The sequence below is a fragment of the Mauremys mutica genome, chromosome 6 (genome assembly GCF_020497125.1).
Source record: "Mauremys mutica isolate MM-2020 ecotype Southern chromosome 6, ASM2049712v1, whole genome shotgun sequence".
Taxonomy (NCBI): Eukaryota; Metazoa; Chordata; order Testudines; family Geoemydidae; genus Mauremys; species Mauremys mutica.
The window spans coordinates 22,643,316-22,658,317 of NC_059077.1; the positions used below are offsets into that span (position 1 = coordinate 22,643,316).

The 15,002-nt window shown below is 42.6% G+C and overlaps 1 protein-coding gene across 2 annotated transcripts in view; it reads right to left on the reverse strand.

Annotated features, from left to right (window-relative positions):
• Positions 1-1,067: 1,067 nt before the first annotated feature.
• ADAMTS12 (ADAM metallopeptidase with thrombospondin type 1 motif 12) overlaps positions 1,068-15,002 on the reverse strand; it is a 274,545-nt gene continuing 260,610 nt past the window's right edge. For both annotated transcript variants that reach the window (XM_045022339.1, XM_045022340.1), the window contains 3 exons: positions 11,241-11,387; positions 5,838-5,991; positions 1,068-3,913 (listed from right to left, as the gene is read on the reverse strand). In XM_045022339.1, the coding sequence (XP_044878274.1) occupies positions 3,675-3,913; positions 5,838-5,991; positions 11,241-11,387 (540 nt within the window). In that variant the 3' untranslated portion in view covers positions 1,068-3,674. The remainder of the gene's footprint in view (positions 3,914-5,837; positions 5,992-11,240; positions 11,388-15,002) is intronic.

Here is a 15,002-nt window from a genome sequence, read left to right on the forward strand (position 1 = left end):
AGACTGTGATGGTCGAGTAAAGCCCTTAATTTTCAAGCCCCAGTTCTGAGAGGTGCTGTGCACCTCAAGAGCACTTGCAAGCTCCATTGAGTTCGGTGGGTCCGTGTCTGGCCCTCAATACAAGCTCTGCTTGAGAGTGGCAATGGAGCTCTATGACCAAATCCTTTGCAGTCATGTTGCTGCTTCAGAGAAGAAACGCACTCATCCTTCTGTTTTATTTAATAACTTTATCTCCAAGCTGTATAAAAATGGTCTGGTTTTTATTCCTTATCCAGACTATTAAACATTCAGGAGTTCAAAAAATAAAAAGCAAATATTCTTAAGCATCTCATAATGTTTAGAAGGCAATAGAACTGGTACTGACCAGCAACACCATCAGTCTGCATAATTTTAGAGAGTGTATGTGCATATAGATTATGTACGCATGCATGCGCACACACGCATATGATACATCATTTTAGTCACCATCCAAATATTAGCACCATATTATATTAGCATAATATCTAACAGCTGATTTAAAAACAGCCTAAAAAGTAGCTGTAATTGTCATTAAATTGTTGTCCCACACACATTAAGAGGCCCAATCTTGCGATGCTTCACCTGCAGAACTCCTATGAACTTCAAGTGAAGAATTGAGGCACAGATCTTGCCAATACTGCCAGGCCTGGGTATGTGGGTGTGGGTGTATTCTCGAGGGATGGGCCGCTATGCTCACCTGCATGGCTGCAGTTGTTGGATCGTGGCTTAGTTAGTACGGTATAGTCGGGTCTAAACGTATTTCTAGTATGTTTTACAGTCACTCCTTTAGTCACTGCAACACATTTATGACTGTGTACTCCTTTTCATACGGTATAAAACCAAGAAGACTGTATGTAGTACATCCTTAGAACAATTACGAAGCTGCAGGGTATGGCTTGGATTTTCAAATGTTAGCCAATACATATGTTAGGCATAGTATATTCCACATTAATAGGTATTATGCGCATGGTATTAATATAATATACATGATATATACGAGTGTTGGGAAGTTAGTTAACACAGTTCTCTTCCCACAATTCTATTCCCCCACCACTTTCCAAAGCTGAAGTCAGCTTTGGCATTAGGAAATAGAAAACTTGTCAAAGCAAAGGGGCATGAGTACTTTGTACTCAGTCAGCGGTTCTCAAACTATGGGTCGGGACCCCAAAGTGGTGCAACCTCATTTTAATGGGGTCGCCAGGGCTGGTGTTAGATTGCTGCGGCCCGGGGCCAGAGCCCCGTCGCCCGGGGCTGAAGCAGGAGTCCCACCGTATGGCGGGGCTCAGGTTACAGGTCCCCGTCCCCCAACTGGGGCTGAAGCCCTTTGGCCCTCCCACCCCACTTGGGGCACTGGGTCGTCTAGTAATGTTTGTGGTCAGAAGGGGGTTGCGGTGCAATGAAGTTTGAGAACCCCTGCACTACGTCCAGGCAGGGCAGGCTTCCATGGCCCACCCACACTTGGAACGTAGTATTCTAAAGAAGGGCTAGGAAAGTATAGGGAGGTATCAAGGACAAAGCTGGCACAAAGTGGCGGGTTGAGTGAAGCACCCAACCAAAGGCCGCTCTAGTTATAGGTGAACTAGGCACTGCCTAAGGCCCATACTTGCCCCAGCGCCCCCTCCGTCATGGGCAGCTGGGCCAAATTTGGGCCAAATTTGAGTGGGGTTGCGCCCTCACGTGCCAGGTTGCAATGCTACTCAAATTTGGCCCAGCCGCCCTCTGTCATGATGGAGGGGCAGCTGAGCCAAATCTGCCACTCTAGGCCGATGAGGAGGGGGCAGAACACTGAAGTTTTGCCTAACGTGGCAGTTTGTCTTGAGTGGCCTCTGCATCCAACTTCCACTGAATTTCAGTGGAACTTGAGCACCAAGCTCCTTTCAGCCCCTTTAAAATGCTCCGCTCAAATCCTGGCCTGTTTTAAAGGCCAATCCAGCTCCCATTGAGGGTAGTCACGCAATTGTCCTCAGTGGCAGTAGGATCAAGCCTATTATCTGATACCATCCATGGGAAATGCTCCACTATTGACTAGGTTTCCTTAGCAGATATTTGATTGTTTGCTTTAGACTATCACTGTAAAATAAACTGTTTAACTGGGTCCAGTGGGTGCTGAAAGCTTGGTTTTGAAAAAGGTTGAATACTGCATCATGACAGCATAAAATATATGATATAATTTAATCCTAAACATTTCTTCTTTAGGCCATTCCAAGATATTTGCACCAACAGAACCATGCTCAGAGCTGTGTATTTAGGAGGTCTCCTTTAGAGAGTCAGTCAAGTGTTTAATAAAACATGCTGACTAAACTGAGTTGTCGAATGCAAGTTCATAGCTAGCTATGACAAACTCCACTAGTTATTTTAGGTTAATAGCCTTTTAAAGGGACAGCAATAACTAGCAGTTTTTAGAGACACTCAAACAGATTTTTTTTTTAAAACCCAAGTTTGTAGAAAACCTAAGGGCCCATGGTGGGGATCTTCAGCTGTCTCTCTGGGGTGTCAGCTTTACAGTCACTCTGGCAGTGCCAAGTGACTAATATACAGAAGAAGCTGGCTCAAAACATGCAGTAGAGCTCTGTGTTATAATGTGATGGATCTGCTAAGGAGGAGACTACAACTCCCATTAGCTCTCTCCCCATTCCCTCCTGGCCAGGTAAGAGAAAAGTTCCTGAACCAGGAAGTGGTCGGACTCTGTTTGGAAATGGTGGCTGCATGGCAAGCAAGCTGCTGCAGAGAAGCTGATTTCAGAGCAAAATCCCCAGGAACCATATGCAGAACAGGCTGTGAATGCCAGATGATACAGCTGAATGCAGGTCTGTATGGGACTTATAGGGGAACAACAGTGGCTGGGCAGGGAGCCAGAGCAAAGGGGCCTCAATGTGGAACACTAACTCATCCTGGCCTGGAAATCTCTAAGTGCCTATTACTAGAATAGAGATTGGACTGGAGACAGCACCTCAGGCACTAGACCTGAAGAGCCCTGACTGTCCACTGGGCTGCCCAGGGACCCAAACAAGAACCACAATTGCTCACTTTGAACTATAACTGGTTACGCTTCCATACCTCGGGTATTTGCAACCTTTCCCTTTCCTTCCAGCCCTTTTCCTTGGCCCACTACGGCTAGCACCAATAAGGCCTAGCTGCTGAAACGCCTACAGTGCTTGCCTCCAAGTTGCAGTATACCCGGCATAGTACTGGCATCCCAGGAGGTCGTGTGCAGAGAAGCCCCAGTAATTACAATAGACAGGACAGAATAACTTCACCCTTTGGAATCTGGGATTAAATGGAGCTATGTACAAGAGTCAGTTGTTATTTTAATACTGTTTTGGGGGAACCCCAGTTTGTTCTTCCACTGTAAATGGAGAAAACAAACAGCACAAAATTCATTTAAAGACCAAATGAATCCTGTATGCATGTCCTTAACCTGTATTCCATGCATAAGAAGTACCAGGAACAGGTGTACATTGCAAATCACAGTGACAAATTTGTGGCTGTCTTAAGAGAAGGCTGGAGAAGCATATTGGGACTGGTTGCCCTAAAGGATGTATTTTCCCAATATTAATCAGTTATTTAGGTTTCCATCTATATAGAATGGCTCAATATAAAAGAAAAAAAACCCTGTAAATGGAACCCCTGATTAAATTAATCAGGTTGAAAAACACCTAGTGCCCAGCAGGAGGTTGGCTGTTGCTTTTTTTGATTGGAGGCAATTTTCTTCTGGGTTTGGTGTAATTTTGTTCTTTGAAGCGCTGTTGATTTCCAGATCTTGTTTTGTTAGGAATTCGGGGCCTGTTACATGTGAAGCAGCACTGAGTCTGTATTGATGGCACCAAACATTTGCCAATCCGCTTCAGTCTCTGGCAGAAATTAATGGACAGCTTGTCCTTGTGGCACAGCAGGCCTATGGCGAAAAACATGATGAAAGTTAGTTATAGTCTGGGCGTCTAGATGAGAGTAACCTATCTCCGTGTCTAGATCTGTGCGAATGCATGGACAGAATAGGAGAGAAGCAGAGTATCTGAGCTCCAAGGCAGCACATGCACCAAGGACCTTTGATGAACAAGGCCCAAACCACCGTGTGTCACACCACTCTCAAAGGTACCGCATTTACAGATATGCACTGCCTCCCTGTCCCACTGCCCTTCCAGGAACTGCTGGCTAGCAAGGGGAGGGGATTCCTCCAGAAGCTGTAGGAACTTACTTTGCTAAGAGGCCTTGTGGACTAGGAGGAGCTGGTGGTAGCTTTTGAGTAAGGCAGGAGGGAGCAGATACTTGAGTGCAGCAGTTCAGACCCCATTCTGCCCCCTCACTTTCTGTAAAGAACATACTGACCCATTCCTGTGTATTATCTTGCCATCTACCTGTGCTCTGCTCAGCATTCTCAGTCCCACATTACTTGCGGCTTCTTCAGCCTACCCATATCCGGTGTTTGATACAGCAGAACGATGTCCAGTAAGAGGCCCATGTATCAGCATGCAGCCACCTGATTGGAGGATCATATCCAGAATCTTGATGCAGCTTTGGGCCAATGCAAGCAAACCCCATGATAGCTCCTCAAAGAGGAACCTCAACCTGTACCATGGTATAATCTAAGCAGCTGCTGGCCAATGATGGGATCAGGCAAACTGGGCAGCAATGCAGGGAGAAGATAAAGGAGCTCAAGGTGACGTACCAAAAGACCAAGGATAAGAATTCCAAATGTGGAACCACTTGTCTGTTTTATGGTGAACTGGACTATGTTCTGAGCAATGCCCTGAGCACAGAGTTTGTGCAGAAGAGGCACCAAACAGCCAGCCCAGAGAGGAGTAACCCCTGGGTTTGGAGAGGACTGGCCCTGAATCATAGAATCTCTTCCTTGATCTGGGCCAGTAAGAGCACAGCGGGTGGAGAAGAAACAAGGGAGGACCCAGTATCTGAACTGGTTAATATTGCCACAGCCCTCTCTGTCTGTTACTATTATGAAAGATATGATGAAATATTTGGGCAGGTTTTACCCTATAATCCTAGCTGAGGGGATGCTGTGCTGTCACACACATCTAACTCACCCCCATTCTCTTCTCCTTCCCCCTTGCTCTCTCTCTGCAAGACGAGCAGAGACCTACCTGAAGAGTGACTGTCTCATTATCAGTACTGAGGTGGGTACTTGGTGATCTCCCTTAGCTTCTGAAGGGGAGACGAGTCCAGTACCGGTCTCTGACAGAAAATTCTGTTGGTGCTGTGTATGGTAGAGGTGTTGGCAAAGGGAGTGTGTGTGCTACCAGAACTAAGAACTCCAATAGTGCCAAGGAGGTGGTCGGTGCCAGGTATTTTGGTGCAGGCGCATATGGTGCTGCAGTTCCCAGTGTCAGCATGGATGATGTTGAGGTGCTTAATACGGCATGCTTCCTTGGACTTTGGTACTGTAGCGTCAGCACAGGACTCCACTTTAAGACTGTGGGAGGAGAGAGTCTTAGGAAACACTTTCCGTCCTTGTACTGCAGAGGGGAATCAGTGCGATCCCTGGAGCAGGACTCCTTGTGGCTCCTGTATGGATTTGTCTCTGGTGTGGCTGGCAGGAGGGACTTATTTAAAGCAGCCAAGGAGCTCAGGGCGCTAGTCACGTGAGACTGAACAAGTACCTGACACTTCTATGAAGGTCTGTCTAGAATTGATGGATCTTTCCAAGAGGAAGTACATCAGCTTTGCCTCCCTCACCATTAAGGCATAGTTTTCAAAATAGCTTAGCACTTGCAAATGGGGACAGATTTTCAGGAGAGCTCAGCACATTGGATGCATATTGGGTGCTGAGCTCTTTTGAAAAATCTCACCCAAGTGTATTAACTTACCTGCACTTTTCCTGCACTCTTGCATATTGCATTTCTGAGATTCTGGAGGCTTGAGCTCGTGCTCACACATAGTTTGATCTTCAGCTTCATTATCTTCTGTATTGATGCACTTTACTGTTCTTTGCTGAATGCCCCTGCCACAGGAAGCAGTGCACTGAAAGAGAGACAATTAATTTATCCAAAAGCCTTCTGAATGCAGATTGTGTAGTATGCTTTTAGCATGTTCGTCAATAGCGCAAAGCAGCTCTAACGTTTAAGTTGCTAAGCAAGGGATGCATGACCAAGATCTAAAGTACTATGTACCTTTTCAGGATTCCCAAAGATTTGCCAATATTTTCTACTCATATTATTATAAGAGCAATAATGATATGAACTTCAGACGAAAGGAAAACAAGGCAAAGGAAAGGTTTATTTATATAGTCTACATACATATTTAGATCTTTTCCACCTGTTTTTTTCCATGAGATTTCCCACTAATAGATTTGTGAACTGCATGCTCCAAATGCCATCTTCCTGTATAACTAGATGGTAACGCTATACTGACAAATCCATGACACCATTGGGCCTGCTATTACAGTCATCTTGCTGTTTAGTCTCACTCTGTTTACCTGTGGTAAAATGGTACAGGTTTCAAATCAAAATAAACATCTGATACCTCGCTGTTACCTTGTTCTCTATTTATTATTAATGATCCCTTTTATGGCACTGTACAGCACAGTGTAAATTTACACAGAAAATGTTTAGACCTTCAAGAATAATAGACTGTACTTGATCTTACACCGGTAAAAACCAGAACACAATCTCTAAAAGGTTGTAACAATCTGCAGAACACGAATACAAGATAGAAGCTAAACCAAATATATGAGGCAAACTTCAGCTCCAAATAAGAGGCATCTAAGGCTGCACCTACACTAGGAGCTAGAGTTGTGATTCCCCTGCTCATGCACATATATACTCACGCTAGCTCTCATCAAGATAGTATGAGCATAAATAGTGTAGCCACAGTTAAGGCACAGCAGAGCCATGCTGAGTACAAACCCCTAGTGGGTATATACTTGGCACTGCTCAGCCGCGCCTCTGCTGCTGCTACCCCTGCTACTGTGGCTACACTGCTATTTATACTGACACTAGCTCGATGAGTGTGGGTACATGTACACGAGCAGGGGAACCATGTCCCTAGCTCCTACTATAGCTGTAGCCTAATGCAGCTAGTGAGCTTAAGGAGAAATTACCCAGAACTAGCTGCATCATCAGACAAAGCATGTAAATCCTTGAGCATGTTAGGCATTCTGTTCAGGAGAGACTGACGGCTGTAGCATTCTGGAGCGGGCCAGTGAAATAATTTGCTAGGTGGTCCTTCCCTAAAAACTGGTGTTGATTGAAAATTTTCTCTCTACACTGTTCTTGATGAAAAATTGGGGTTTTGACAAAATGAAATTTTTTCGGTGAAAAGGATCTGCTTTCTGTGGAAGATGTTGACTTTTGGTTGAAAATGGACCACCCTAAAACTGAAGAGATTTTGATTCAGAAAGATCACCAGAGTGCCTCACGGGAGTTGTAGTGCAGATGCCTCATGCCCCCATTCTTCTCTATAGGCCAAGTTTCCAGCCAGACTATGGCCAGGTCTACACTACAGACCTATATCAGTATAACCACTTTGCTCCGGGGTGTTAAAAATCCACAACCCTGAGTGACGTAGTTATGCTGACCTAACCCCCCATCTCGTCTAGACAGCGCTATGTCAACAGGAGAGCTTCTCTCGTCAACATAGCTACCGCCTGTCAGAGAGGTGGATTCACTACGCTGACAGGAGAAGCTCTTCTGTCGGAATAGGTGCATCTTCACTTAAGTGCTACAGTGTTATAAGCGTAGACCTGCCCTACATCTCCCACATTGCGCTATGGACAAGAACTTCCGCAGGGGCTCAACAACAAGGGGGATGGTGGTGCATCATGGGGCATGTATTCTTGCTGGGGAACCTGGGTCCTAATGGAGAATCCATGAGGGTCTGAACTACCACTCCCATGAGGCATGGCGGTGGCATTTCTGAATCAGTATCTTTGGGTTTTAGCTCAAAGTTTTCAGTTTCAATTTTTTAATGAAATGTCAACATTTTCAGAGGGGAAAAATAACCATTCTCCAACCAGCTTAACTAAACATAACTAAATCTACTGCGATCACACCACTGTGGAAAGGACTAGCCTGAAGATTTTGGAAAAGCTGAATGAGTGGCTTCTTTGAAGATATTTAGGCTGCCAGTATCTTTCTTTGCTCCAGGACAACTGCAGCCCAACTGTTTCTCCTTATCCAGGTGCCAATATAGAAAAATGTCTCCAAGATACAATTCTCCAAGTAACTGGGGTATAAAATACTCTACAAATATTCATCCATCAAGGGGTTTTGTATGCATTCTGGTCAATTTTAGAGGTGTTTTCCCTCAATTCTCTTTGAATATACAGTAGCTAACAAGATAAATCATAAATCTTGAAAATTACCACCCTATGTCTTTTCCCTAAAATTTACAGAGCTAAAGAATGTCTGCCAAGGCTCTACAATTATTAAAAGAGGGATGTGTACCTCTATTCAGTTCTGCTAAGTATTCTCTTTCTAGTCTCTCTCTCTCTGTCCATAAAGGATTTTGTTGTAATCAGTATGAAGTATATAAATGAGGCCCTAGATATTCAGTGGCAACTTCCAAAATTTTTAAAATTGAGGTTTTTATTGGATTAAATAAAATGAAATTGAATAATACAGTCAGTACTGTAGCCCAGTGTTATTTCGATATTAAATTCAGTTTATTTTATCCTGTTCCCCACATTTTCAGTATAACTCAGATGTCATCTTTACATTTTAGCATTAAACCCATTTAGATGAATAGGGCAGTTCATACTTCTCAACTATTGTTCCAAGTAATGTGCAAACTCAGGAAGATAACACTTTAAACACTGGGTTTGTCTACACTTTAAACACTGGAGTGGTGGAGTGGGAGAGGTTCTGCTCCTGGCACAGGTAATCTACTTCTCCAAGAGGTGGTAGCTAATTCTCCCACTGACTTGGTGCTGTCTACACTGGGGGTTAGGATGCTGTAACTGTAGACTAGGCCTCAGTTATGTTCAGTCATGGGGGTTAGAAATATAAAAAATGAAAGCTGAGGTTCTGGATCCCAATTCTGTGGCAAGGGATGAATTTCTTGACAGTGAAATCATGCAATATGAGAACAAAGTCTATATGCTGCAGAGAACACCTCCTCACTGAAAAGACAACCTACTTGGCATTCTCTGTCTCTAATTTTTTATTAATCTACGAAAGTTTCTGTTTTATACAAAAATTAACTAATATTCTGATAATCATTTAAAATTTGTACCATCTTCAAGGAGCTCCAGAAGAAGTCCCTATATTAAAGTTAGGAAACATCACTTGAATTGCTAGAATTTTTCTAAATGGTCAAAGTTCTTAAGGGGTCCCCCATTCTTTAATGTTAGATTTCACTCCAGAAGTACTATCCTACAGCTACTCTTTATTCCAGTGTCTCACCGTATGTTATTTTAGGGGTTTTTTTAGATGTAGCTTTTTTATTTTGCTATACATGATTTTTTTTGTCAAATTCCCATTTACATAGTAGGATTTGTTTTGAACCAGTATTATGTAAAACGAGATTGAAAAATTTAAGGCAATTTTTGCTTGACTGAGCTTGTAATGAACAGTTAAAAAAAATCAAAGCCACAGCAGTATTACTTTGTAAGTCCTGCCATAAAAATCTGAATGACTATATATTTTGAAAACAAAACATCTATTTGGTTGACTGCTTCTCCCATACTAAGAATGCTGCATCTCAGCTTTGGAAGATTTATTTCATGGTCATGTAGCAAAAAACTTAAAGTGGAACAAAACCAGACTATACCATGAGTTGACTTTAATAAACCAATTACTTTCTGTTACATGAATTAGATGCCTGGAACAATGTTAATGGAAAAACCTACCAATAAATAAGACTCACAGAATATTCAGGTTCCATTTTATGGCCTTCTGCTGAAAAATTAATGTATAATTTGCTTTTTTTCTCTTAGCATCAATGAATCATCAGTTGGAGAATTATATTGCAGACTGACTCTCATGGCTTGCCATATACTATTGTAATTTATATTTAAGATTCTGGTTTTTTTTTTAAATATAAAATGGTTGGTGGGATGTTTATGCAACATACCTTCTACTATGAACAATATTTGTAAAGTAGTATTAGGATATAAGAAAATAGGAGGGAAACGATTGTTGTGTATATGCCCCTTCTTCAGGACTGCACACATAATGTAGATAGATACACCTCTACCCAATATAACACGACAATGTCCTAGGGAGCCAAAAAATCTTACCATGTTATAGGTGAAAACACATTATATCAAACTTGCTTTGATCCACCGGAGTGCGCAGCCCTGCCCCCCTGGAGTGCTGCTTTACCACTTGATAGCCGAATTCATGTTATATCGGGGTAGCGGTGTACATACCTAATATTAGATTCTTTATTATAGTTTCAACAAATTTGTCTGGTACCAAAGTTAGGTTTACTGGCCTGTAATTGCCAGGAGCCTTTTAAAAAATAATTGCTATATTAGCTATCCTCCAGTAATCTGGACTGGGTCCAATTACAACAGACTGGTGACTGTCCACCAAGGGGACTCAGCCAGGTCTGTAACAGAGAATGTGCTTTACACAAAGAAGCAGAGCTCTTTTTTCCCTTTACTGCTTTGCTCTTCTCTTGAGACTACCTGAATCTATGCCTAGATTTGCTGCTTCTACCACCCATAGAGCTTCCCTATACAGTTAACTTGCAGTTTTTGCCTTCGGGGCTTTTAAAGCAAATATCATGTGGATGAGAATAGGCGGCAAATGATAAATCTGCAAACAGATACAATTACAGTATCACAACTGTGGAAAATTTGCTTCACAACACAGCAACTAAAAATATAAATATATCTGCATGGTGGACACAGCTGAGCTGGCCTTTCAGGTGAGATACTGGACAGTATCTTTTGAGAAGACCCTTGCTCTAGTCTTATCACTAACTGTACACTAAGATCTGGCTTGCCATGTATACTGTACCTCACAAACACTGTGAATAATTATTAAAGGGTCCGATTCTGCTACTCTTGTTCTCATTGACCAGTTTCTTACTCCTTGAGCAGTACCACTGATTTTAACGTGAACAAGGGTAGCAGCTTTAGGCTTTAATTTATCAGTAGATTCTTATTCATTCATTTTAACCAGATAACACTGGAGAATTGAAGTTAATTAGCCAGATCAGGTTCTGTGTCTGGAGCGGATGATTTTTTTAGTTGTGGTGGATGCCACATAGTATATTTTACTATGCATTTCTCAAAAGCCAAAAGAAGAAGGATTGAATCCTACCGAACTCCACGTCCCATTTATCCACCGAGTACAAGGCTGCCCATTGCAGCGTGCCGTGGAGTTAGGCTTTTTCGTCCAGTCACAATAGTCCTCTTCTGGACAGTAGACGTGTCTTTCTTGCAGACCACCACCACATGTTTTCGAACACTAAAATAAAATAGCACACAAGAAAAAAATAGAGAGAAAGCAATTTTAGGTGGTCAACAAAAATATAAAACAGGCTACAAAGGAAGCAGAGAACACATTTATTTGAGAATTGCACAATCATTGAACAGGTAGCAAGAAACATTTATCTGAAATAATTGATGACATTATCAAGTATAGTTTAGCACAGACATCAAGTCTGATGACCCAAAGATGAAGATAACTACTGCAGTAACGTATTTATTTAATCTTTTATAATGACCCGGACAGGGAAGGGGCTGTTCTTAATCTGAAGCATGAGGCAGAATTTTATTAATAAATTCACTCCTAACATTCATAATGAAAGCAACATAATATTATTCAGATTTAGAGCAGGGACAATGATTCATGTCATAATGTCAGAAAGCAAGTCACGTTTCTGCAGGCTTAATCTGAAATTTTAATGTAAGAGTTTTGGTCACTGGGACAAATTTATGAGATGCAACCTCTCACTTTCATGAGGCTGCTCGGGGATATTGAAAATCCATACAGCACATACTAAACATTTAGCTACAAAAATGGCAATAAACAAGCATCGTACAGAAATATGGACTGAGGATATTTTTAAAACTTTCTTTCCAAACCTGTTTTTAAAAAAGCAGCAAAGAATTTAAAAGTGATCATGGTTGTGGTTTAGCATCTTGAAATGTATCAAAGGCTTGATACATGGCTGGGAATATAAGGGTCCAAAAATACTTTGGATGAAATTTTGTTCTTGGGCTTTCATGAAACTTCCTCTATCTGATGGTCTACTTTCTGTAAATAGAGCTGCTCTCTCCCTTTAGGATAAGCAGAATATCAGAGTTGAGGACCAACTTGCAGGTCTGATATCAGCATTTTATCCTTAAATCACAATTTGGAGTGCTGTGTCACAATATCTCCAGCGTGAAAAGTGCAGCCATGGACAAACACGAGGGTTTAGTAGATTTATTAGATAGGCTAATGCTGAAAATTTTTGCCAACCCCTCCCTCCCCCAAAACAAAACAAAACACAACACAACACACAACTTTGGTGGTATCAATAAAATATAACCTGTATTCAAACCACACATTGGATTTGGTTTTGCAAAACTAAATCCAGCAAATGAGATGTTTACAACACTAAAACCAAACCTCTGCAGCCCTTCTCTTATTTTAGGCTTGGATTTTCAACATATCCTATGGCAGTTAGATACTCAATTTCAGTTCCACAATAACACATGCACAATTTCTTTATTAAGACAAGGCACCCAATAAGGTCTAATTTAACTCAATAAAGTTTATCTTACTTCCATAAGGTTTGTTCAGGATATTGTCAGTCATAGGCACCTCTCAGAGTGGGGTAGAGACATGGCAGCTGTAACCCGACTGATGCTGCTCATGCCTGTTGCCATAGTGGCAGATTCCCCATATGTAGACCGTTGCTTCTGGAGCAGAGCCACAAGCACAGACTGGTGGGATCACATTGTCGTGTGGGCCTAGGATGACCAGCAGTGGGTCCAGAACTTTTGTAGGAAGAAGCAGACATTCCTGGAGCTTTGCGAGCCACTTGTCCAGGCCTCCAGTATCAGGACACACACATGAGGGAGGCTATGCCAGTCTGGAGGCAGGTTTCTATAGCCATTTGGAAGCTGGCTATCCCATTGTGCTACAAGTCTAGGGCTAACCAGTTTGGTGTTGGAAAGTCAACTCTGGGAGTTGTGGTGGTGGAGGTTTCTGAGGCAATCAGTACTATGGTTTACCCAAAGGTGGTAGGTATAAATACAGTTCCTGAAATAACTACCAGATTTAAGAGAATAGGCTTCCCAAATTGTGCTGGGGCTTTTCATGGGACTCATATACCCATAGTTTGTCCTCTGCCAGGGGCACATGAGTGCATAAACCGCGAAGGTTTCTACTCCATCATTATGCAGGCCCTGGTTGACCACTGAGGTTGGCTCATGGGTATACACCAGCAAACTGCATGATGCCAGGGTTTTCCAGAGATTGGGATTTTACCTTCATGGACAAGCTGGGGCATTATTCCCTCTAAATTACATTTTTATAAAGGAAGTCACTGCACCCACTGCTAGTCTAGGGAACCCTGTGTACCCTCTTCTTCCATGGCTTATGAAACTGTACCCTGATCTCAGAGGGCTTGGCAAATGAAGGTTCAACTACATGCTCAGTAGCTGTGGGGTGGTGGTGGAATATGTGTTTGGCAGATGAAATCCAGATGGCACTGCCTTCAGACCCCTTTTGATGCCAATGTTGTCATTGGCATCCACATGTCACAATATCTGTAAGACCAAAAGTGAGCCATTTCCCCAGGAGTGGCCTCGAGACACTGATGAAATGCTGGAATGGTAAACACAACCAGAAAGTGCACCTATCATTACTGGGGCAGGATCCACATGAGCAAGGGAAATCAGGGATGCCTTGTGCGCCCACATAGTGGATTTGCAGGGTGACATAGATGAGGGGGAATTATGTAATATAGTTATCCCATGATTAAATTATCCCACGCTCATACCACAATTTCTGGGGCTGGTGCAGCTCAGGAAATTAAGAAGAACTGTCCATGTACCTCCACATACAGGTAGGGACTACTGCATAAGAGGACTTCTTTAAAATGAATTTTGTTATGCATTTTATAAAAACTGTACATGTGCCTCCACATACAACTTATGCATTACTATGGTGAAGTTTCTTTTAAATGAATTTAATAAAACCTGCTCAATGAAACCTTATTTGAAAATTGAACACTTTATTTTAAACAGGCCTACAAACAATAATGTAAAAACCTTACAGGCAGACCAGCTATCATGAAGACATGGAACACAGTAAACAAAAACAATGCATTTAAGAAATCCAATAAACAAAAGTGCTAAAATGGCCAAACTATATATATATTGCCATGATAACAGTTTTACTGTTTTTGGAACTGTGTCTTCCCTGTGTGGCTGTTCTCTTTGTCCCTTCTTGTGCATTTCACACGTGTAGGCCATGGTTGAACAAGTGTGGAGAAATGTACAGGGTACGACTGACTGTCCCATGCAGCAGTCATGGCTTGGGCCTTGGGCCAACCAATGCCAGAACTGTCCAAAGGCTGCACAGGCTGCAGGACACGGTAGCATGGAGGGGACTCAGTGTGTGGAGCTGGAGCTGATGCAGAAGCCTTCAGCCTGGTGGCCATGAGAGCAAGTATCCTCTTTCAAAGTTCCTTCTGCTGTACTCTGTCCTCCTCCTTCAGGGTATGTCTACACTACAAGTGCTACAGCAGCACAGTTGCAGCTATGCCGCTATAGCCCTGTAGTGTAGACACTTACTACAGCAGTGTCGGAAGGCCTTTTCTGGCGCTGTAGTAAATCTTCCTTTCTGAGAGGTGGTAGCTAGGTCGATGGAAGAATTTGGAGGTTAGGTCAAGCTAACTAAATAGCACAGGGCATGAAATTTTTCACAGCACTGAGAGAAGTAGCTAAGTTAACCTGTTTTAGGCATTGACCAGGCCTACAGCTCCGGTCATGCACCAGAAACTGTGTTACCAATCGCTCAAGCTTGGCTGACTTCCTCTCTTTCTAGCCTCCTCTCTTTCTTCTCTGTCTGATAAACAAGCTGTTT